The sequence below is a fragment of the Vicugna pacos genome, chromosome 29 (genome assembly GCF_048564905.1).
Source record: "Vicugna pacos chromosome 29, VicPac4, whole genome shotgun sequence".
Classification (NCBI taxonomy): Eukaryota; Metazoa; Chordata; class Mammalia; order Artiodactyla; family Camelidae; genus Vicugna; species Vicugna pacos.
Window position 1 is genome coordinate 4,243,297 of NC_133015.1, and position 25,919 is coordinate 4,269,215.

The 25,919-nt window shown below is 40.1% G+C and overlaps 1 protein-coding gene across 1 annotated transcript in view; it reads left to right on the forward strand.

Moving 5' to 3' along the window:
* Positions 1 to 25,919, forward strand: part of CNGB3 (cyclic nucleotide gated channel subunit beta 3) — a 109,940-nt gene that overhangs the window by 61,810 nt on the left and 22,211 nt on the right. Inside the window, exons 11-14 of the mRNA XM_006202358.3 lie at positions 4,719 to 4,860; positions 8,723 to 8,882; positions 10,726 to 10,823; positions 24,885 to 24,968. Of these exons, the coding sequence (XP_006202420.1) occupies positions 4,719 to 4,860; positions 8,723 to 8,882; positions 10,726 to 10,823; positions 24,885 to 24,968 (484 nt within the window). The remainder of the gene's footprint in view (positions 1 to 4,718; positions 4,861 to 8,722; positions 8,883 to 10,725; positions 10,824 to 24,884; positions 24,969 to 25,919) is intronic.

Below are 25,919 nucleotides of genomic sequence, written 5' to 3' on the forward strand. Positions count from 1 at the left end.
ATGATAGTGCCCTGTGTGTGTGTGTGTGTTGGGGGCATGAGGGGTACACAGCCCAGCCCTTTCTCATCTGGCTAGTTGGACTTTCTAGGGCGCTAAGTCTTTGAAGTTCCAGGCAGCGAGGCCCCTTAGTCTTGCAGTCTCCTTGGTCCCGGTGTGGATGCATCTCATTTTCCTAGGGTCACCCCTGGATGTGCCTTCCTCAGCCTGGCTGTACCGTGGTCCCCTTCCACCTTCTTCCTGTCCCTGCGCTTCCTGCCTGTAGGGAGCCCATTGGACAGATGCCTTCTGCAGCCCCGGGGACACCCAGCTGGGCCTGGGAGCTCTCACTCATCCTCCACCCACCCAGGCAGGTGCGGTCCTGGCTTCCAGCATCATTGCACGCCAGCTCTGCCCCCAAAGCTGTTTGTGGGCTCCTCTGTCTGAGGAGTTGATCTTGTAATGAGACAGTTCCCCTCCACATTCAGTGTCTTCCATGATAAATTTACTGAAACCTAGAACTGAGATGGATCGAGGTAGTTAAGAAGGCCCACTCAAAAAGTATTGAGTTGGGGAATATATAAACAGCCCATACAACTTAATAGCAAACAAACAAACAAACAAACAAAAAAACCAACCCAACCCAAAAATGAAAGAAGACCTAAACGAACAATTCTCCAATGAAGGCGTACAAACGGCCAATAAGCTCATGAAAACAATGCTCAATATCATTATTATCAGAGAAATGCAAATCAAAACTACAATGAGGTATCACCTCACACCAGTCAGAAACGCCATCATTCAAAAGTCCACAAACGATAAATGCTGGAGAGGGTGTGGGGAAAAGGCAACCCTCCTGCACTGCTGGTGGGAATGTGATTTGGTGCAGCTGTTGTGGAAAACAGTATGGAGATTCCTCAAAATAGAAACAGACTCACAGACATAGTAAATAATCTTATGGTTACCAGGGAAAGAAGGTGGGAAGGGATAAATTTGGGAGTTTGAAATTTTCAAATGTTAGCCACTATATATAAAAGTAGACTAAAATCAAATGTCTTCTGTATGGCGCAGGGGAACTATATTCCATATCTTATAATAACCTTTAATGAAAAAGAAGATGAAAACAAATATACGTATGTATATGCATGACTGGGACACTGTGCTGTACACCAGAAATTGACACATTGTAATTGACTGTACTTCAATTAAAAAAATAAAATAAAATAACTAGCATCAAAAAAAAAGTATTGAGTTGGGGACTTTTAAAAGTTCCATGTCCCACTACACATCCACCATGATAGTGAAAATTAAAAACATTGATAACAACAAATCTTGGGGTAAGAAGCAACTGGAATTCTCATACATTATTGGAGGGGTAAAATCTGACAGTTTTTTTTTTACAACTAAACATAACACCTACCTTGAAAACAAAAATTCCAAGCCTAAATACTTACCCAAGAGAAATGAGAATATATGTCTTAAAAACTTCTGTAAGTGTTTTGATAGAATGTCTATTCATAAGAAACAAAAACTTGAGACAGCCGAGGCATTCGTGCACCGGAGAATGGGTAAATGTGCTGTGCTCCATTCATACACTGGATACTGCTCAGCAATAAAGTGGAGTAAATTTCCAACACACACAACAACGGGACTAAATCTCAACAACCGTGCTGTGAGTGAAAATCATCCTCCACAAACGTGTAGGTACTGTGGAATTTATGGAAAATTCTAAAGCAGGCAAAACTCATCTCAGGTAGAAAAAAAAAAAGTGTCTTCCTGTCTGCAAAGGACTTTGAAATGCATCCAAGAAATAAGATGGGTTGTTGTATGAAAAAGTGTAGGGATATGTGACAGAGCAGGTAAAGTGAAATGTTTGTAAACAGAATCTAGGTCATGGATTTATGGGCATTCACTGTGCAGTTCTTCCCTTTTTTCTGTTTGTTTGAAATATTTCAGAACAGAATGTTGGGGAGAAACTCTCATGTCTTGTTTGTTTCGCAAAGGAAGAATTCCTGTCTTCATGCTAATTTTTTTTTATGGTTTAATATGTCAAATTCTGCCCTAATGCTTTAACTTGGGGCTGTATATATGCAGCCTGTTAGATAGCTCATGTATTAAATCAGCCAGATAGAATCTCCTTGAAAAGATCTGTTTGCCTGGGGTGTAAATATTAGAGGTGGACACACCTGGCTAATTAAGCTAATCCTAGAAAATCAATAAGATGCCATCTAATTAAATTACAAATCTTACCTTTGGTTGTGCACGTCCGGGTGTAAGACATGACTGAGAAAAGATGCCCAAAATAAACCTCAAAGCATCAGGGTGGAAAACTAGCTCAAGGCTAACCCTTCAGATCTGGAAAATCAATGCCTACGTTTTACATTTAAGTGTTATTTTTTTAACACCCTTAAATAAGAAAATGAGAGAAAGTAATTCGTACGCTTGTTCCCGTTAACACTAGAGTGACTCTGCAAGGAACATTAATCCCAGCATTCACACTGGAACTGGCCACACTGATTGAGAATCTGGTCCCTGTCCCACTCTTGGATGATATTGGGGTCAATAAATTTCCTTAATTCCAAAAGACTCACAGGTCCAGGACCCGTGCTCAAACTAAATCAGGTAACAAGAAATTATAAATTGGAATTGAAAAGTTGAAAGTGCAATCCATGAAATGAATTCCGTACTTCTTCAAGGTGGTTCTCTTTGACATCAAGTTTACTCTAATGTTTCTAAGTCCAAGGAAGCCTGCTAGAAAAAAATCACAGAGTAGAAATATTTTTATTCTCTTGGCACAGTGGTTTCAAACCCTGCCAAAGACTTAATTATCTTTCTTTTTTTTTTAATTACCTTTCTGCTCCTACATCCTCCACCAGGTAAAACAAACAAAACTCACTCACTTCAAAAGGTATTGAATTTCAAAACGAGTGATTTCTTTCAAGATTTGTTTCCATTTGAATATTGACTCTAACTGAAGTTTGAGTCTTTCTCTGTAAACCTCAGCTTCTTACTATTTGAAGATCTGACAACTGGAATCAGTTTTCACAAGCAAAAGACCGCCCTTGTTCCGAGACGAACACGCAGTTACGCTAAGGGCAAACGTGCATGTGGCGCACTCAGGCAGAAACAAAAGCCTGACCGGGGCCGGATTCCGCAAAACGTGCTGCTTTTCTGAGTCCAGCTGGCGTCCGCTAAATGTAAACGCCTGTCTGTAACCACGTCTGGAGATGTTCTCTACTCACAGGATCTTTGTCTTTAAGGGTTTAGCGGAAACGCCCGATCTTGGCCATGTTATCAGAGCTGTGTGGAACACACCAAATAGTACACCTAATTGTGCCCAAAAATGACTACATAAACATACGTGTATACACAATGCGACTGTATGACTAACTTCTATCCCCACCTCACTCTAGACTCCATGGAACCCTTAACTAAACGTAGCTAAGTCAGTCTTACACGTCCAGCCCTCGTCTTTATCATACTCTTCTTTGTTGCCTTGGCTCCTGAGTTCCTTCCTATCTGGCCTGTAATGATCTGTCTCTCCATTTGCAATTGCTCGAGTTAAGTACAGAATCTTTATCAAATATATTTCTGTACATACTTGGTTTTCTTGAAGACTAAAGTTCTAAGTAAATTATGTATTACAGCCAAGAGGACTTTTCCTTTTAAGGAACTCAGTTCTCCTCGGTCTCTGCTGTGGTTTGTGTATTCAATATTATAAGATATGGGCAGAAAAGAGAGAGGAGGTGTTAGAGCTACCTGCGGTATTTTTTATCAGGAAAAAAAAAACTGTTTCTAAACTGTAAAGTGTTCTCCCACCTCCATAAATACCCTTGATCTCTGTGATGTCCCTCATGCATCACTGGGGTGGTTGCTGTTAAAACATGGCCTCACATGCTTTGCTGCTCCTCTTGTTAAGAGAGAGATTCAGATATCTCTGCCCTTGAACCTGGGCTGGTCTTAGTGACTTGCTTGGCAAATGTATGTGGCGGGATATTAGGACGTTATGGGGCTTCTGAGTTTTAAGAAGCCTCACAGCTACTGCCTGGGCTACGGCTACTCTGGGGGAAACCGGCCACCAGGCAAGAAGGCCACCAGGCAAGAAGGCCACCTACGCTAAGACATCCGTGATGGAAGGAAGCCCGAGCTAGTCGTCCTGAGAGGCTGAATGAAAAAAACAGAGTGATACCTAGCAACCCCCACCATTGTTCCCACCATGCCAGCCCAGGCTCCGACTGTGAGAGAAGACACCCTGGGCTTTCCAAACAGACGTGACATGGAGAACAGAGGAGCCCAGTCAACAATGAGTGTCAAAGCCTCGGACCTTTGGCCTCCATCAAGCCCTCCCAGCTATCTTCAGCCACGCAAGTCACCCGAGGCTCTGCTCTTCATGGAGCATAGATAAGCCATCTCGGGGGAGCCTTTCACAAATACCCAGCTCAGCATTGTGAGCCTAATAAAATAGCTGTTATTTGATACCAGCGAATTTTAGGGTGACTTGTGCTGCAGGGAGAAATAAGCAGAACAGCTAGTAAGTATCTTCCTTGGGTTCGTTCAGTCATCTCGCAATGTTCATTAAGACCCGTCCATCAGCACACGTGGTATTTGCTAGTGCTGCCGACAGAAAGACAGTCTTGATTAAGAGAAAATGTGTTAAAACGTAGTAGCGATCTGTATTCCCAAGAATAGTGGTATTCCGCTGTTATAGTGAGAAGCAACGTGTGTGTCTCCGCTTTCCACAGGTACCTGAGGTGTTATTATTGGGCAGTTCGGAGTTTAATTACCATCGGGGGCCTTCCAGAACCACAAACCACATTTGAAATTGTTTTTCAGCTGTTGAATTTTTTTTCTGGAGTGTTTGTTTTCTCCAGCTTAATTGGTCAGGTAAGTTGAGACATGAATCCCTAGGTGTGTAACGCCGTCATTTTTGAAAGGCTAACAAGTCTTTATAAATTTTACAGAGGAAAACATCAAAATCTATCTTTTTTTTTAACTAACTTTCATCTATTTTAATGAACTGAAGGGGGATGCGAATGGGTGAACATTGCCTTTCAATTTTTAAACCATTAAATCTTTCAGAAGACCCATACACAATGAGCATCAGGCTAGACTCTCGGAGAAAGTCAAGTTTCTAAGTTAACGTCTTACTTGGAGTTTCCTGAAAACCTATAGAAGCTCTCTTTTTCACTTAAACTTCAAATATTGTCATAAAATCCCTAGGTTAAAATCAACTTCAGAGGTCATTTAAACCAGAGGCTACCAAATACCACCTAAGTTAATTTAATTAATAAATCATTGACTCATAAATGCTTATTATGGCATCTCCTTGTCCTTATTCCTAAGAGTCACAGTCTAGTAAGAAAGTAAAACAAATGCAGAAATAACTCCATTGCAAGGCAATTGGCATGTGCAAGGGGCAGAGCCCAATGCCTTTGTGAATTCTTGGATTCACAAGAAATAAAAAGCTTGACAACATAACATCTTAAGAAGTTATACTTCGTTGGAAGGTATTTTCCATACAATATGTTTGAGAGCAAAAAGCCATGTTGAGATTTGTGTACTGGGTAAACAGTTAGACGAAATCAGAAAATGATTATTCCCACTGGATAAATGATTGGTTGTCACTCATTACGCTCACAGTGGTTATGAAAACAAACCCATGCTTTCACCAAATTTAGCAACGAAAAGTGTTCTGTATAACATGTGATCACAAATAGTCAAAACTCAAGTCCTACATCCATGAATGTCAAGGGGTTTCTAGCCATGCTAAGTTTCAAAGGAGCGTTTGAAGACTCTGTTTTAGATCAGAAAAAGGACGGCTTCTGGAGGTTTCATGGAGGGGGATGTATTGGCAACATCTTAAAAAAAAACTGATAGGATTCAGTAGCTGTAGACAGATGGCTCAGTCAGTGAGGAACAGTGTGTGAGGGATGGCAATGAAAAGCACAAGACGTGTGTTTGAGGAAACACCCGACCGGCTAGAGGGAAGGACGAGGCTCTGAATGTCGAACTAAAGATGCCAGACTTTGTCCTGAGGGCAACGGGAAGGCGGCCAGGGGAGGATTTTGAACAGAGAAGAGATTCAGGAAGATTGATCAAGATGCACTATGAATTAGAGAGATTACACTATTTTAAAATATAGGTTTTATTATCATTTAGGGATGCTGAGGTCAGCAGATCAGCAGCCCGTTGACATTGAAAAGGTAGCTTGTCACACAGACAGATCCAGGAGGGGTCACACCCTGCCTAGGGGGCTCCACAGGGAAGGAGCTGGTGACGCAGGGTAAGCGGATTCAAGATACTTTGGATAATTTCAGCAGGCGTTGAGGTGTGGGGGCTGGATCTAGTTGCCTGGTTCCTGGCCCTGGGCTGAGTGGGGCAGGTGGATAGTAGCCTGGAATACAAAGAAGGCTGTCGGTTGGGATGTAGGCTCTGGATTGCCTTTGTTGCCATGGAAGGAGCGTTCCCAGCAGCGTTGTTTGCTGTCTTTAAGAATTAGCCAACTCTAGGAGGGGTAGCCCAGATATCAAAGCATCAAAGTACAGAAAATTTTAAAATATAGTTAATGCAGATCCTCAGGGATATGGTACCTTCAGCCCGAACAGGGTAATCGAGTGGAGAGATTGTAAAGGAAACTCTGTTGAGAAATATTTAGGCTTTAAGGTGAACACCAAGCAGTTAAAAATTCTAAGTATAAATTACCATAATCTTACTGGCTGGGGAGACTGCATTAACAGTGATTGAAAATAGGAAGCTGGCTTGTAGAGAAATGCAATTAATTTGAATATAAATGGCAAAAGTCATATTATTTCGTGACTTCTCATAAAAATCTATGTGAGGTAGCCACATCCCCTTCAACGTTTTCTCGGTTTTGTGGCTGAGGAAACTCCAGTTTAAAAAAATTTAGAGGCATCCCTAATTCATTCATGTAATCCAGATAGTGGTATGATAAGGCCATATAATATGGATGATAAAAATAGTAAAATCTAACATGCATGTAGCCCTTACTAGTTCAAAGCAGTTTTTACAAAATTGAAAAACTATGCCCAGCTCCAGTTAAATTCTGCTCAGACTAACAATAGAAGCATCCCGGGGAAATTCAGAATTCAGGCCTTACTCCAGACCGACTGAGTTCGCATTTGCATTTTAATATGATTGTCAGGTGATTCACATGCACGTAAAACTTTGAAAGGGCTGCTTTATACACCACACCACACCACACCTGCCTTTACATTGAGCATGAGGTTCCTGCTCACACCGAGAACTCCACCCAGGACGTGATCACCGCGTTTTAACTGCAATATTCTGGTCTCACGTGCAACTCACAGAGACTGACATTTCCTTCCCATCATCTGGGGCACACGTCCTCTTCACCCACACCACCAAAACCCAGCGTGGCACGTAAACCACTCAGATTACTGTCACCACAAATTCTCTGCCCTCAACCCCAATCAATAATGATTTTAATTGTCCTTGCGTCCCAATTTAAAACTCTATTAAATCTCCCAGCCCAACCTCTCACATCTCAATGCTCAAGGCCCTCGGTAACTCAGTGATGTTCACCATCTGTCAAGAAGGGCTTAGAAAAAGGAGAGCTAGGAACTGAGGTTGGCGGAATATTCAGACCAGCCCTCAAGGAGTAAGCTGGACACTGAAAAAGGCATATCCAGTTTGACTCTCTGCGTGACTCCTCAGCACACACTTTTGACAAACAGAACTTATTAACTAAAAACGGAGACTGAGGAACGCATCACAATCAAAGAGCCATTTAATCTAGACCTCAAAGAATGAGTCGTTTTTCCCTGAGCAGAAAAGGCTCAGCTGCTGAAATGAATGAGCGACGTCTTAAGAGCGCGAAAGTGAGGTCCAGGTTTTCCTCCCTGTTATGAGCCCGCAGTCAAAGCAAATTTACAGCCACTTGCTTCCCTCGATGTGAGAGGAAGAGTCGAGCTATATATCTTTTTATGTGCTGAGACCTTAAAGATCAGCTTTTAACCTAGAGTGGGTTTTTATGGCTGAGTTATAAACATCCAAGAACTAAAACCTGACAGTTCCTTAAGTATTGTCACGGCACTAGAGGTTGCTTCGGTCATTTCAGCACATTTCTGCTTCTGCTGAATCCTGTGCCTTAAGCATGATGAGATTTGATTTTATCTGTCTGAACAACACAAAGGGAAGTACAGAAGTTGCAATTTTACGATAAATCGAGCCTACAGAGCCAGTCACTGCAAAATCTATGAAGTATGCTTTCAACGCGAGACTCACCAAAATGAAGTAGCCATTCTGCCAGGTAATGGCTCAGCTCTTTTTGCACATTTCTTGCATAAGCACAAGCTGTATCACTTTTAAAATATCAACTAAGGTCTTTGCAGTAATATTCAAGTTTGCAAAGAAAGTTGCATGCCTGGATCCTCACAAAAACGTCACACGTTGGGTTAGGACTGGTTCCGTTTTCCTTATTGGGTCAGAAAGAGGATCTGATTTGCCCAATATTTTAGGTAAATGGTTGAAATGAGGCCCCAGTATCAGCGTGTTAAAAATCAAGTGGTCAGCATCAGAATGGGATGTGTCACGTGAGGACTCAATTCAACCGGGCTTGTAGTGACTCCACTTCACCTTCCGGGTGTGGAGTGACCATATTTGTGGTTCTAATGGACGTACTGGGGATTGAACCCAGGACCTTGCTCATGCTAAGCATGCACTCTGCCACTGAGCTATACCCTCCCCCTCATATTTGTGGCTCTAGATGCAAGATGTCATCGGGGCAGCTACAGCCAATCAGAACAACTTCCGTGCCTGCATGGATCATACCGTTGCCTACATGAACACTTACTCCATCCCTAAGATTGTGCAGAATCGGGTCCGGACTTGGTATGAATATACGTGGGACTCGCAAAGAATGCTAGGTAAGCCTGGCAATGCCTGACTAAATCCCCATAAACCATGTCCTATAATGAAAATCCTGTAAGGCAGAAGCAAGGACTAACTGAATCAAAACAAAAGACTGGGAAACAAGGAGATCATCTTTAATGCATTAATTTAATTCCATGGGTTTTTTTTCTTGACTATCCAGACATAATTTGCTTGTTATGTAAATCCTGGAAGAACAAAGGCTAAATTTTATTCAGTGCCTACCAGATGCTAGATATTACACATATTTGCCTCATATAATCTTCACTGCCACCCCACCTCCGAAAAAAAAAAAAAAAGAATTGAGAAAATTAGGTGTCATCAGTCCCTTTCAGAAGACAAGGAAATGGAGGCTCCTAACTGAAGAAATTGGCCAAGGGCACAGAGTGCGCAAATGGCCTAAATAGAACTCAGAAGCACATCTGTCTCCTCCCAGAGCACAGCACTCAGAAGGCGCAGCAATCCTTCAGGCCACTCCCAGCCTGCCGCAGGGCACACACTCTCCTCCAAGAGACCCTTAATCATCCACGGTGTCTACTGTCAGTCCTGTAACACTGGAGTTAAAACATGTTTTTTACTAAAGGATCTAAAGTAAGTTAAAGATAAAGCGCTAGTTGACAATAACCAGATCCATTTTTCAGTTTGCACCTCACCATAGAAAAACAGGAATTCATGCTACTGAGAAGCCAAGCAGGCTTCTGGCTCCAGGATGCAAATTACAAAGCAATTTCCAAATCACAAAGGTTCTGAAAAGCAGATGAGAACCATGGCTGTTGATGGTAGGGTCTTTCTCCTTTCTGCCGCTCGTGCAAGACTCCAGCCACAGGCTTAGAACCTCTTTTTGAATCTGAATGACCAGAGAACGCATCTCTTTCTTGAGCATCCACAGCTCTGCGCGAAGGCATCCTCGGTGTAGGCGAGAACTAGCCCTCAGAAACCACGAGCTGTACTTTTATAGAAAGGATGTTCATATTTAGAATCAATATTGGAATCAAAATAAGTATATAAGATAGAAATATTTTTTTTCTTTTCTAAACGGATGTAAGAAAACATCAAAAATTATCAACTCTCAGAAACCCAGAGTATACACTGTAGTCTAAGAATGGGCAGTGTTTTCATGGAACATTTTACCAGCCTGAAGACCCTTCATTTAAGTCACACGTGCGAAAAAGTCTTTAATGTATTCACAAACTTCACTGAGTATGAGCCAGTGAAGAGCAATCATTCGAATGGACTCACTTAGCACATATCTTCTTCGGAGTCCATTCCCAGCTCAGCCACCCACCAATCATGCACGAAGGAGCAAGTCACTTACAGGCTCTCTGAGAGGCAGTTCTGCTTTAGCTTTTTCCTTTCTGGAAAGCAGGGATGAGAATACTTACCTTAGGGCTGTCATGAGGATCAAATGAGAGCGCGACAGGGCTCTGCAAGCCACCTGCTATGCTTTGCCAGCCCTCGCATGTCAGGGCTGGGACCTGCAGAATCAGAAGATAAGTTCTGGAGCCTCTTCCCATCCCAGTTTGTCTGCCAGCCTTTGTCCTCTCATCGCTACACTTTACGTCTAAAGTTTCAGCAAACACAAACATTCTGAATTATTTAGAACTATTATGTCACCAATAGTGAACATTCTTCTTTTCTTTCACGAAAGTAATAGCGCTGTTGTGATGAGTCTGAACGTCCAATAGAAGTAATGAAAAGACAGGCTGAGATGCAGCTGTTTATTTATAAAAGAAAGTTGCCATTTTCCTCCTGTCACTTTTTCTAAATGTTTCTTGAACATTGGCATTTTTTTTCATTAATTATGCTGCTTTGTGGATTGACGTGTTTATCTTTGCGAAGATGAGTCTGATCTCCTTGAGACCCTGCCAACCACGATGCAGTTAGCCCTCACCGTGGACGTGAACTTCAGCATCATCAGCAAAGTCGACTTGTTCAAGGCAAGTGCTTTTCCAGTTCATAGAAGGACACCACATCAATTTCTCTATAAACATCAAAGCTCTTGCTGTATATAGCATTTATGGGGTTTTTTTGTGGGTTTTTTTTTTTTGCCTTGATGGTTTAACATAAGCTGGAGAATTTATGAGAAATTAGAGTCAAGTAAACTATGGGTCTCTCTTCAGCAGATGACTTATTCTTTAAAAGCCTTCCTCTCCTAATTGGTGTCAAAGAAGAGTTCCTCAGGCTCCTCCTGCATGAATTTAAATATAATTAAATTCTCCAGCTCTATGTCTTTGCTACTGCATATGTCATTCCCCGTTTACGACCCAACCCTGGCAACCCGTGACAAGACAGTCCCCAGATTAGCTCTGGATTGGCCTGGCAATCAGAGAATCATGCCTAATTATGTCTCCTATTACAAATGCTGTGGGTTTAGATTTTTTTAGATGGCCAAATTCAAATTTAGAAGCCTTTTTTAAGAAAAAAAGTAAAAAAGAAATTTTTAACATTTTAAATGTTTTTTACTACCCTTTTTTTAAATTAAAGTATAGTTGATTTACAACGTTATGTTAGTTTCTGTTGTACAGCATAGTGATTCAGTTATACATATGTATATTCTTCTTCATATTCTTTTTCACTATACGTTATTATAAAATATTGAATATAGTTCCCTGTTCTATACCATAGGACCTTGTCATTTATCTATTTTATATATAGCAGCTTATATTTGCTAACCCCACACTCTCAACTTATCTCTCCCCTCACTTTCCCGTTTGGTAACCATAAGCTTGTTTTCTATGTCTGTGAGTGTGCTTCTGTTTTGTAAATAAGTTCAATTGTGCCATCTTTTTAGATTCCACATACAAGTGATGTCACATGACATTTGCCTTTCTCTGTCTGACTTAACTTCACTTAGTATGATAATCTCTAGGTCCATGTCTGCTGTTGCAAATGGCATTCTTTCAGTCTTTCTTACGGCTGAGTAATATTTCATTATATATATATATAAAACAACTTCTTTATCCAGTCATCTGTCACTGGACATTTAGGTTGCTTCCATGTCTTGGCTATTGTAAATAGTGCTGCTGTGAACATTGGGGTGCATGTGTCTTTTCAAATTAGAGTTTCCCCCAGATATTTGCCCAGGAGTGGGATTGCTGGCTCATATGGTAAGTCCATTTTTAGTTTTTTTAAGGAATCTCCATACTGTTCTCTATAATGGCTGTACCAAATTACATTCTTACCAACAGCGTTACTATCCTCTTTGTAATCCATTGTACTACATGTAAGTTATTCTCACTTAACACTTCATTCTGCATGTGGCATCCACTGATTCATCTATTTAATTCATTCATTCAGTGAACATGTATTAAGTTTCTATTATGTCCCAGGCACCATTTTAGCCACTAGGAATACAACAGTTGAAAACAAATAATTACACACACGAAGTTTACATTCCAAAAGAGGAGGAGAATGAAAAATATATATATAACATATGATAATGCTAAGAACAAAATCAAACAGATTAAGGAGGATGAGGGTGGCACTGGGCATAAAAGGTCATCTCTGATGAAGTGCAGTTGAGCATTTATTCAAACAGAGGTCTACCGGAAGCAAGGGAGTGAGCCAGGCTGACACTGGAGAAGGAAAGCATGGATGGGCAGAGACAGGATATTACAGGAGTGGACAAGATGAAGCACTGAGCTGGGTGGCTGGAGCAAAGGCAGAGTGATGGAAAGCAAGCATAGTCAGAGGAAAACAAAAAACGAGAGAGTGAGTCGGGGGCAAGCTGACAGAGGGACTTGGAGGTTACTCTGGGTTGTGTTCTGAAATGTAGGAACCACTGAAGGTCTTGAGCAGATGGTGTCTTATTTGAGATCTGTTTGAAAGGGACTATTTTTCCTGCTGTGTGGAGAATAGACCGTGGAAGCAAGTGTGGATGTCAGGGAGGTTCGAAAAAGGGTAATCAAAAGAGAGAAATGAACTTATTTACAAAACAGAGACAGACATACAGACATAGAAGACAAACTTATGTTGACCAGGGGGAAATGGGGTGGGAAGGGATAAATTGGGAGTTCGATGTTTGCAGATACTGACTACTATATATAAAATAGATAAACAAGTTTATAATGTATAGCACAGGGAACTATATTCAATATCTTGTAGTCACCTGTAATGAAAAAAATATGAAAAGGAATATATGTATGTATATGTATGACTGAAACATTATGCTGTACACCAGAAATTAACACATTGTAAACTGACTATACTTCAATTTAAAAAAAAAGGAATTTACAAATCAATAAAAGGGGGGGTAACCATCTATAGAAGAGATGGTGGTGACCAGACCCAGACCAGTAGGAGCAGCATTAAGAAGTGGTGAAAATTGGATGTGTTCAAAGGGAGAGCCACGGTTTTTGCTGTGTGATTGTGTGAGGCGAGTGAGACAGAGCAGGAGAAAGGAATTTAGGAAGAAGTCAGGATTTAAGCTGAGGAACACGAAGAACCCAGATACCATTTCCAAAGTAGGAAATTTTAGAGTAAGTGTAGGGTGATGAGGGTAGAAATAGAGTCTGTTAGGGGATGTGTCAGTTTGAGGTGAGAGACTTCAGATGGAATGTCATGTAGGCAGTTCGATAAATAAATCTGTGTTCAGGGGAGAGGTCCAAGCTGGAGCCGTGAATTTGGCCATATCAGCATATCGATGGATTTTAAGCCAGGGGCTGGATGGGATCCCCCATGATGTAATTCAGCCAGAATGATCTGCCTTGAAAACACATCACCGAGACCGTGGTGGGCAGGATGAAGACGCAGAAGCCGGGTGGCAAATCTCAATGCTGGGTTAACTCAAGACCCCCGTAGGAAACTCGAGTTCGGTCCAGTATCATACCCAGGACTCTTCTCTTGACATATCCTGTTCTAAATGTCCATCAAGATCTTAATGAAAATATAAACCGTGTGATTTTCAAATTGGCAGGTGACACAAAGCAAGAAGGAATCATTTAAAACGTGTTAGATTACAAGACTGGAAATTAACTGAATATTTGAGACAATGAGCAAAGACGAGATTAACTTCCACAAGCATAAAAGTAAAATCTTGAATTTAATCCTAAAATTAAACACTACAAATATAAAAGAGTAATAGTTTTGTAACTTTTTTTTAACACCTGGGGGTTTTAGTTGACCTCAAACTCCATGTGAGTCAACAGATTTATGCATATTACCCTAAATTTAAAATAATATTAGTTTCCTTGTTTATTTCAACTACATCTGTATTAACATATCTTGCAAATAACCAGCTTTAAGAAGGACTTTGACAAATTAGAGTATCTTCCAGGGGGTAAGAGGTAAGGGTTGAGTCTTGGACCAAGGACACAGTAAAAGGATAATTTTAGAAATAAAATTATTCTATAATAATACAAATCAGACAAATGATTGCTTCTGGTGGGGAAATGGGATGAAGATTTTGACTAGGGGGAGGCATGAGGGAACTCTGTAGGGTGATAGAGTTTTTCTTACTAAGGAAGTTCCACAGGCATCTGTCAAAATTGATCTCACTGTCCATTAAAATTTGTATATTTCACCGCATATAAGTTATTCTTCCATTTTAAGAAAGAGTAGCTTCAAAAGGAAATGTGTAGATGTTGAGGATGTTTAATTATGGGGAAAAATTAATTCCAGAGCAGCTGAAGTTACATATCCTAATGTCTGTTATAGGGACAAGGAATAAGACTGCCTCTATGTTGTCCATCAAAATGACACTCACCTGTAAATCCCATTTTTGAACAGCAGACACATCTCCTGGAATGAAACATCCTTGGAGAACAAGGCTTTATCCTAACAGTCTTGATGCCCACAGGACACGGCATGGTCTCAGACACAGAATAGCGCTTAGTAAAGTCCTTAGGAAAGAAAGGAGGGAGGGAGGTGGGAGGGGAGGGGAGAGGAGGGGAGGAGACGGAGGAGGCACTGGGGCCAATTCCTGGAGATCAGAGGAAAGGAGTTTCCTCCTTGGAAAGTGGTTCCCAGTCCTAGTGGGAGGGCCACAGTGGACGGCCTGGTGAGGCACCAGCATCATGGACTGTGTGTAGACAGTCTTCTGACCTTCTGTCAGGGAGCCTGGGACAGGGAGTCCTACCCTGGTGAACAGGTTCCTCTAGATGAATGATTTTCATGTTGCCGCTTGCAATCCATTCAGGGATAGCGAATTCAGTTAAATGAGTCACAGCCAGCATAGAAAATAGAAGAGAAAAATATCACAGTGCCTCACACATCAGTAAGGGTAAGTGTTTTATTACAAAATTTTTGTTACTTATTTTTTAAATACACATATACCTACTTATGCATATACTGGGCACAATGTAAATGTCTATGTTACTATAAGTTATGGTCAAAAAAGATATGAAAGCCACAGGCTAAGTTATTTTAACAATATTTTTAAATGTTATAAAACTAGCTTAATTGAGAATAAGTGAGAACAGCTGGCTCTCTTTTAAAGAAAACAAAAGTTTTAAATTATATCCTAATGACTTTTAGAGAGTGATCTCTCATCTGGGTGTTGCCAGTTTTCAGCCTCAGAGTTTTTTCCCTTTGTTTTTACATCTATTTTTGAAATCCATTAGCTCAGCAACATCTGATTGAGAAAAAAAGGTTAAATTGTCCCATCTTGCTAACATTGTACATAAACATAGATTCATTCCTTCCTAACACATCTGTTAAAGAGTAGTTCCTTCTAGAAAGAACCCATTTCCATTTATATCTCTGTTCAGTGAAAAAAATGAGTTATTTTTTACATAAAGCCAAATGAAGTAGAAAATGAACAGGTATGGAATGTTTCTACATTTATTTCTTTTCTAAATCTTACTTAGACAGTCTTAGTAGCTTTTACAAATTTGTTGTTTTCTTAGGGAGGAAACAGGCTGAACAGGGATTTTTATATCCCTACCTCATTGACTCATGTTGCTTCTGAATCAGTCACAGTTCATACCTTCAAGGGGCTGAGGCACAAAACTCACATATGTGTGTGTGCGTGGACACACACACTCCAAGGACACTCAGGAGACTACAAAAGCCTCATTATCACAAGTGTGGGAAAATATAACGCATTCACAGAACAAGAAGTTCTCTAGACAGTCTCTTCAGCAAATGGTGTTGGGAAAACTGGACAGCAGCATGTAAAGCAATGAAGCTAGAACACTCCCTTACACCATACACAAAAATAAACTCAAAATGGATCAAAGACTTAAACATAAGACAAGATACAATAAACCTCCTTGAAGAAAATATAGGCAAAACATTATCTGACATACATCTCAAAAATGTTCTCCTAGGGCAGTCCACCCAAGCAATAGAAATAAAAGCAAGAATAAACAAATGAGACCTAATGAAAATTACAAGCTTCTGCACAGCAAAGGAAACCATAAGTAAAACAAAAAGACAACCTACGGAACAGGAAAAAATTTTTGCAAATGAAACCAACAAAGGCTTGATCTCCAGAATATATAAGCAGCTCATAAGACTCAGTAAGAAAAAAATAAACAACCCAATCCAAAAATGGGCAGAAGACCTAAACAAGCAATTCTCCAAAGAAGACATACAAATGATCAACAGGCACATGAAAAAATGCTCAAAATCACTAATTATCAGAGAAATGCAAATCAAAACTACAATGAGGTATCACCTTACACCAGTCAGAATGGCCATCATTCAAAAATCCACAAATGACAAACGCTGGAGAGGCTGTGGAGAAAGGGGAACCCTCCTACACTGCTGGTGGGAATATAGTTTGGTGCAGCCACTGTGGAAAACAGTATGGAGATTCCTCAAAAGACTAGAAATAGACTTAGCGTATGACCCAGGAATCCTGCTCCTGGGGATATATCCAGAAGGAACCCTACTTCAGGATGACACCTGCACCCCAGTGTTCATAGAAGCACTATTTACAATAGCCAAAACATGGAAACAGCCTAAATGTCCATCAACAGATGACTGGATAAAGAAGAGGTGGTATACTTATACAATGGACTACTACTCAGCCATAAAAACTGACAACATAACACCATTTGCAGCAACATGGATGCTCCTGGAGAAAGTCATTCTAAGTGAAGTAAGTCAGAAAGAGAAAGAAAAATACCATATGAGATCGCTCATATGTGGAATCTAAAAAAAAAACAAACAAACAAACAAACAAAGCATAAATACAAAACAGAAACAGACTCATAGACATAGAATACAAACTTGTGGTTGCCGAGGGGTTGGAGGGTGGAAAGGGATAGACGAGATTTCAAAATTGTAGAACAGATAAACAAGATTATACTGCATAGCACAAGGAAATATACACAAGTTGTACACAAGATCTTATGGTAGCTCACAGAGAAAAAAATGTGACAATGAATATATATATATATATATATATACATATATATATGGTCATGTATAGCTGAAAAATTGTGCTCTACACTGGAATTTGACACAACATTGTAAAATGATTATAAACCAATAAAAAAGTTAAAAAAAAAAAAAGAAGTTCTCTAGAACCAGAGCATGAGGTGACAACCAAAGATGAATTCTAGGTCACCTGAAGCCAGGCTGTGCATCCAGTCCTACAGGCCAAGGAGTCTGGAAAGGAGGAAACCCACAGCCCAGATGCCAGGTTTACAAAGACAAGAAGTGGGAACGCATTGAATAGACCAGAAGATCCAGGGATAGCAAAGGAGGCTGACAGTCCACTGTTGAAGACTTTCACATCTTGAATTCTCCCTGGAAATGAATCTTCTGTATCTTTAAAAGGCAGGCAGGCAGGAGGGGAGAGAGAAGGAGAGAGATCTGACACCAAAACTGGAGGCTGGCAGGCGTGCTTTGTGTCTTTCCCACCCTCAGGATTAGGGTACATCACACATCCTTGAAAATCATTTAACTCACAAATATCTAGTTGAAGATGCACTAAAGGCTATTTTAGGTTGATATCTTGGGCCTTCGGTCAGAAAAATCGCACAAGGACCTTTGTCCATTTTGTCCACTTGTGAATGGATACAGATGCAAGTGAGTTTGTTTGCAACACAGCAGTGGAGAATGATTCTATCCGAAATAACCTTGCTTTGGTTTTTCCAGAGACATAGGTCCGTTGCTTTCATTTTGCATGATATTCAAGTTTTAAAACTTAGAAAAGGACAACGTGCTTATATTCCTTTCCTTTGAGCCTTGTAAAATGTGTTCTATATTAGTGGAACAGCGAGTGTCCTAAAGCTTTAGCAAAAGTTATGTAAGTAATGCTGGTGCAGCATAAATTATAATACAGACAATGTCGCATGAAGGTGGCCCATACTGTCCATGATCTTTCATTCTCAACACTGTCACCATATTCCTTGTTATTCCCAACTCTTGCATGGCCCCTGTATTAGTCAGGGTACTCTAGAGAAATAGAATCAATAGGATTTGTGTATACAGAGAGAGAGATTTATTTTAAGGAATTAGCTCCTGCAGTCCTGAAGGCTGGTAAGCCTAAAACTTTCAGGACAGGCCAGCAGGCTGGAGCCCCTGGGAAGTGTTAGTGTTGCAGCTCCAAAGGGAGCCTGGAGGCAGAATTTCCTCTTCTTCAGGAACTTCAGACTCTTTTATTTAAGGCTTTCAACTGATTGGATGAGGCCCACCCACATAATGGCGTATACCTCGCTTTACTGAAAGCCTACTGATTAAATGCTAATCTCATCTGAAAATACCTTCACAGTGACATTGAGGCTTGCATTTGGCCAAATATCTGAGCACCTCGCCCAGTGGACACATAAAGTTAACAACCCCCAAGCATTTTTAAGCTGCATGGAATATAATTAAGCCAAAGGTAAGCAATCAAGCTCTTGCTAAACCCAAATTTTAAAACTGATACCTGCCTCAGTGGGGAGGGTACAGCTCAGTGGTAGAGTGCATGGCTGAGCAGGCATGAGGTCCTGGGTTCAATCCCCAGTACTTCCATCAAAAAATACATAAATAAGCCTAATTACCTCCCCCCACCGTAAAAAAAAAATTGATACCTGACTCTTCTCAAAAATAAGAGCTACTATCCATTGAGTTCTGACCATGTGCTGTGGTGTATTATCTGCTTTGCTAGCCTGTCTCAGTTCCCACAGCAAGCCTCTGAGAGAAGTATTACCAACCCCCTTTTACGGAAAGAGCAACTACTTACCTGACTGAGGCCAAAGAGCTGGGAGCAGTGAGAGAGGGTTTGCACACAGGTTTTTCTGACTCCGCAGTCTACAAATGTAACCACTCAGTGATGCCACCTTTCAGTTCCCCACCAGCCCTGTCTGGATAAGTGATAAGTTGCTAAGAAATTTCCCAAGGGTCAAAAGCAACGTAAGTTCAAGGCCCCCCTTTGGCGATTTTCACAGACTTAGACTGGACGTGTCGGTTGTTTTCACACCCAGAGACCTAAATTCATACACCCTTGGCTACTCTCCTACTAAGACAAGACCTTGAATCTCACGTGGTATCTCCCTCTTAATCAAAACGGGTAGAATTAAAGTCACAGAATTTCACTAAAACTTTGCTTCAGTCATTTGTGGTTAATTACTAAGAGTTGCTGCTTCTACGTGGGGTGATCAGAGTTTCTAAGGAGCTTAGAGATGAACGGTCATTTTCTAAAAATTTTTTCACAAAAATGGTTTTCTTCCTTGCTGATTGGATGTTTTTCCAGTCCACGGTCAAGTATTAAGCTAATAAATAGTGATTCATTTCTATGAGGCCAGGAAACTTCCCCTCCTTTCTGATGACTTACTATTTTGATTTTTTTAAAAATATGTTTTATCAAATTAAATGCTAGGAAAATCAGTTTGCCTGTACAGCTTAATGACCAGAAATGGGAGAAAATTTAATACAAGTTCTGTTGCGCCACCTAGTGTCTAGAATTAAAATCGCATCCTTTAGAAACTGAAAAAGAGCCCACGGCTGAACGGAAGGAAAACAAGGGACCGAGAGCCACCAAAGTGAGAATGGAGGTACCACCGGTTGCCAAGGAGAGCACAATGTGTCCCCCTGCTTGCTGCCCTGGTGAAAATGCAGAACCCGTCCCAGACAGGACACCTCAGCGGGACCCGTGAGCCGCTGTGACCGTGCGGCGGGTGGCGCCTGGGAGTGCAGTGACGTCAGCGGCGAGCACGTGCGGGGGGAGCTCTGAGTGAGTGACCGAGCCAGGAGTGGGAGGCGAACGCAGGATTATTTCCGCCAGTCACGCACGGCTCCCCCGGGGTGACCACCTTCATCAGGTGTCGCGGTCACATATTTTCTCCCGAGGGCTTGAAATTGGAGCATTTCCGGGAGACTTAGTACATTTCATTTTTTAACTTTATTTTTAATCCTGGTGGTATCAGTAATAAAGCAGTGTTGCTAGACTTTTATGTTGAACAGTAAGCTTATAGTCCAGATGAACTCCATTCAGCTGCATCCCGAGCAGTTACTCTGCCTAAAGCCCTAGCAGGGTGCCCGACGTAGAGCCTGCTTTCCAGTGCTTACCAGGAAGATGGGGAAACTAAAGAAACATCCTTGAGGTAACATCCTATGTTGTTGTGTGATGATTCAGTGACTCAAAATATACAAAAGTGCTTAGTAGAAATACCTTGGCCACAGTAAGTTACATTGTTATTATTACCCAGAAATAAAACATTCAATCACAGGGGAGTTTCCACACGGATCAAGTCAGCCTGTGGCCCTGCTTGATCATAGGATGGTGGATTAGATTTCTCCTTAGGGTTCCATCCAACTTGTGATTCCCACTTTGGCTGTGTGATACTGAAGCTCCTAGAGAAATAGATTATGGTCAGCTCTCAAGGACAGCGTAATGGAGACAACTTTACCAGTGTTTGCAAATTTTAAGCTTTGGGTCCAATATCACTTAAAACTCAGTAAGTTATGACATCACAGTACCTTGCAAATTATTTATCCCATTAGACGTTGTTGCTCCCAACAGCTACAATCGGTAGCATGACTGACATTGTCATAGCATGGGCAGTGGATGCAGGATTCCCTGCCCTGGACATGTCACCCATCCCCTGCTTAGTGGGAATGGAGTTTAAGAAGGGGCACAGCCCGGGCGTTTATAATAAACAAGGCTGAGCTGAGAAAAGCCCTGAAGGCTGCTGTTTATATGAGGGTGACTTAAAGTCACAGTGAGTTATTTATTACCAATAATATCTTAAGTTCAGTTTCAAAGAACTTAAGCAGGAATGAGCCTAGAAATGAAGAAATCCTTCAAGACTGAGAAGGTAGGGATCCAAAGATAAATGTTACCAACTTTACAATTGTGTTCAGAGCTTGCCAGTGTGAAGAGAACTTCCTAGGATCCATCATCTAAAGTATAGGTTATGTTTTAAATAAAAATAGAATTTCTCCCAACTCCATTTCAATCTCCAGAAGCCTTATTAAAATCTGTAACAGAGTTTTGATACAGCACTGAATTTCCCATTGGAATAATCTCCAACAACTTCATTCTATATACATCAGCCCGTATTTATTTAGTGCCTAGTATGCCCCAAGCCCTGGCAAGACCCTGGGTATATGGAGTTGCTCAGAATGTAGATTAAACACACACACATACACACACACACACACAGACACACTGGTGAGTCTCTCTCTGACACCTATTGCATGTGTGACCTTAGGGAAATAGACAATAGACTTCCTCAGCCTCCTTCCCCTCATCCAAAACCAAAAAAAGGTTAACAATAAACTATTCAATGCCAAGCACCAGAGGGAGGTTGGAAGAATTACACAGACACAATTTAATACAAACGTTGCGTTAATATAACATTAACGTTGACACTTACACAAGTACTCTCACTTTATAGAAAAAGGGACATTCATGGAACAATGACCGTGCTCTTTCAGAAACGTCCCTAACTACTTCTAGAAAGGAAATGGAGCTGCATTATGAAGAAAAAAATGCTCGCCCTGGGATGTAATTCTTTTTGATCATACAACAACGGAACAAGGTGTATCTCAAGAAAATGATCATTTTCCCCACGGGAGGAGATAGTTCTTCTCAAACGCCTCGTAAAATTTAACGACTTCCTAATGCAGACTTGATTCCACTAAGCCAGGACGCGGAAGGGAAGGAGCTAACCCTAAATCACAGCTGCCCCCAAGGCCACTGGCACCTGGCCATCAGGCACTCATTAGGGGACAGAATCACTTCATTGATGAAGCTTAAACGGTAATTTTTATTATGCACAGCTGCTATGTTCCATTTACACGAATTAATACATCTTCTACACAAGTGCGCTCGTAAAAATTCATAGATATAATGGTTCAGATGTTTTTCTCTGAGAAAATCCAAGCTCTAAGCTAACAGCCCTCCATGTAAGTATCTGGGCGTTTCTACCGAGGAAAAAGCACTAATTGCTTGCTAATCTGTTTTAGGGCTTTTCCCCTAGTTTGGTCCAACAGTTTCCAATAATTGGGTTTCCTTTGTAGTGCTGTCTGCCGGTGAGCTAACCTGAAGGGCGGAAAACAAAAGATAAAATATGTTCCTTCTCAGAAAAGGATTTTGTTCCCAAGAATGATCTTGGGACGCGTGTCTTACTTTATTTTTGTCAGTGTTAACACAGGTTATAGCTGAAGCCTCACCAGTCCTTCTCCCCAGTTCTGTTGTCCTTTCACCCACCCCAGAGGTGGTCACGAAGGTGATTTGAAGGGTATCTTTCCAATCCTCATTTTTATAATTTATTTTTTTATCTGTATAATCATCAATGACATGCAGTATTGTTCTATGTAGTCTTTTCATAGTTGGAGTCACATTGAATATATTCTATACCTTGCATTTGTTCAGACCAGGTTATTTGCTGAGTTCAATCATATCGAGAGAGAGAGAGAGAGAGAAAGGACTGGCTTCTTTCTTTTAACCGCTCTGTGGTATCGCAGCCAATACTTTTTCAATATTTTTATCCGTCTACAAATTGCCGTCTTGTTGTTTCCACCTTTGTGCATTTATGGAACTATCATAGAAAAACAAAACTTTAAATCATGAATAATTCCTATGAATACAATTTAAGACAGTTGGGAATTTTCATCAAAGTTCATTCCAGCAGGAATTATTCAAGGAATGGAAACTTAATTTTGGCCTAGAGATTATAATTACAATTGTAAAAATTAATGCCAAAAAAATCAAATTGTGCCAATGAAAATAAATGTAAGTGGGTTTTTTAGATCGTGTTTGTGATCATTTACAGGGTTATTCTTCTCCATGGATCTGAAGAGTGTTAGCTTCATTGCAGGGATACTCCAGACACGTTTATGCTTAAGAACTCCCAAGTATATATCTAATGAATTGTGTCTACTTTCTTGAGTGTGTGAGGTCCTAAGATCAATCTAAAGTTTTGCTCTTTTTTCTAAGAGAGTTCTGAGTGATCAGAACACCGATTTCTAAAATGAAATTACCCTAAACCAGTGATAATGTTAAGAGAAATAGGATGCCTGAGCCATATATTTAGAGAATTTCTTACCAAAATAATATTTTCTAGAAATACATTAATATTTGTTACTTGCTTTGGCAAATATTGTAACTGATGAGATAGAAGGGATAAAGCAAAGATAAATGAAAATTATACACTTTGCACAAAATGAATATATAACAAGGAAAGACAAGGCAAATTTTCTCTACCTAAAAGGACTTGTGTGCGTCTTTGCAAATACAAATCAAATTCATCTTCAAATGACCTAATTGAGCGCCTTCTTGTTGCTGCCTCTCTTTCCGATCCCCACTCCCAGGCAGAAGTAAACCCCCCGCCTCTTAACAGTTTCATAGATATTTACCTGGGATGGCTTATGAGTAACTTCTACCCCAATTACAGCTTTCCTGTTTACTCAAAACATCATCCCAACTAGATTTACTCTCTTGCATCTTTGATTGCACCAAGGGTTCAAAGACTTGCTCACAGCAGCTTCTCAGCACACTTGTTGAACTGTGTTAAGGAGGTACTCCTGTCGGCCTTGGGCTCTTGTTCCTATCCTGGATAACCAAAAGCTATAGTTTCTCAAATAAATTTTTAAAATTCTGACTTCAAGTTCATCTGGATGCTTGTCACCAATGGCTACTTGAAGATACTTCAATCGCAAATCATTAACTTTCCTTATCAGTCATGCAACTGCCTTGTCTGAATTTCATATGGATCTAGGTCAAGTGTTTGCTCCGGAAGTCATTATGGAAAACTGGTGATTTGCTCAAGGAAAGATTATCCAATCCACACACTGTGGGGAGGCCCTTTGCTTTTCTGCCTCCTTCCTCTGCTACTCGCTAGGATTAGTTCTCTGCAAAATAATAATTCTCCTAAGGGATGGGCAGGGCCAACCACAAAAGGAAAGCTGCTATGTGTTAACAGCTCTGGGAGGAAAAACTAAAAATATTTGGTGAAAGCAGAAGATTCAAAATCATGACATAAAGTGAGATTTTTTTGAAGCATCTACAGATTTTTTTTGCCTATCATATAGATAAATTGTAATTATTTAGACAGAACAGAAATACAAATCAAACGTGTTTCTTACACTATTGAAGTGGATATAGACAGTCAGTCATTCACTCAACAGATATTGCTTTTCTATCTCTTTGTACAGTTGCCCTGCCTTTAAGAAGATGGTAATTCATTTGGAGAAGAAAACACACAAGCTTGCGAAGTTAAATAGTAATATCTAACAAAAGTATGCAAGATGTTATAAAAAAGAAAAATATTCAGCAAAGATTTTGATGTCAGCATTAATATATAAAAAATCAATGATTATTATTTTCACTATTCACATAATCTTTAATAGCTATCAGTAATTAAGCATTATGTTAAATTTTACATGAGTAAAATTTTACCATTGAGATAAGTGCCATTTAACCATCATACTATACGTTTTTTTTTTTTCCTACATTTTGGGTTAAGACAAGTCTATATCCACTGGCAACTAATGATTTGGTGTTAACACAGACAACACCTATGGCTGTTTATTTCCATTGCATTTTGAAATCATTTGAGATATTGGCCTTTGGGCTGCGTCTATAAGAATTATTTTTCTCTTTATTATTTTTTATTTAGGGTTGTGACACACAGATGATTTATGACATGCTGCTAAGATTGAAATCCATTGTCTATTTACCTGGTGACTTTGTCTGTAAGAAGGTGAGTGTGTGCTGTTTTTCAGATGCGTAACTAGTAGATACACCTGAGGAGTTCAGACATCAGAGAGTAGTTTAAACAAACTATTTGTTGGTGAATTCCATGGCATAGAAATAATCATGAGATACAATTCTGTAAGACAATAATGCATTCTCAGATTTCAAAACGGAACCAGACAGTATGGCTTTCATTACTGATAGGATATAAGTGTGGGTGGTCTGAAAAGTTGCCTTGTGTAAATGTAAATCATCAGTCATCACACCCCATTAATTCCAAATATTTAAAGTGGAGGAAAGTGAAAGATAGATCCGTCCTTTTAATGTCTTCGGCAAACTATCAGTTATTTCCATTCAGCTCACCCAGCCAGTGGATAATCAATGCCACATTTTTAAAAAATTTACTGTACTTTTTATGACTACAAAAGTAATACATGTTCATTGTGTTTTTAAATGGGAAACACATAAAAGGACTGACAAAAATTCCACCATCCAGAAATAACTACCATTAATTTATTTCAACCTATCTTTTTCTGATTAATGGGTAGTTGGAGCTTATTTTATGAAGTTGGCATCATACTGTATTTATGTTTGAAACTTGTTTTGTCATGCCACAATATATCATATGAAAATTTTACATATTATTAAGTCATCTTCTAAAACCTCCTTTTTCAACACTGCATAGTATTCCAGTCTATGTATATAACCTAACCCATTTCCAAATGTTTCCTTATAAACAAACTTTAAAGTGAAAAAATTATAAACAACTCTAAAGTGAACATTTTTGCACATCTCTGATGGCTAACTTAAGGAGGGAGAGAAGGAATACATAAAACCTTGGGTTTTATCTCTTGAGATATTAGATCAATAATGAAGTCAATAATCAAAATAAAAAATAGAGAAAGATGAGTAGGTCAGAGAAATGAGAGATGATCCAAAACCCTGGGGAGTTCACACG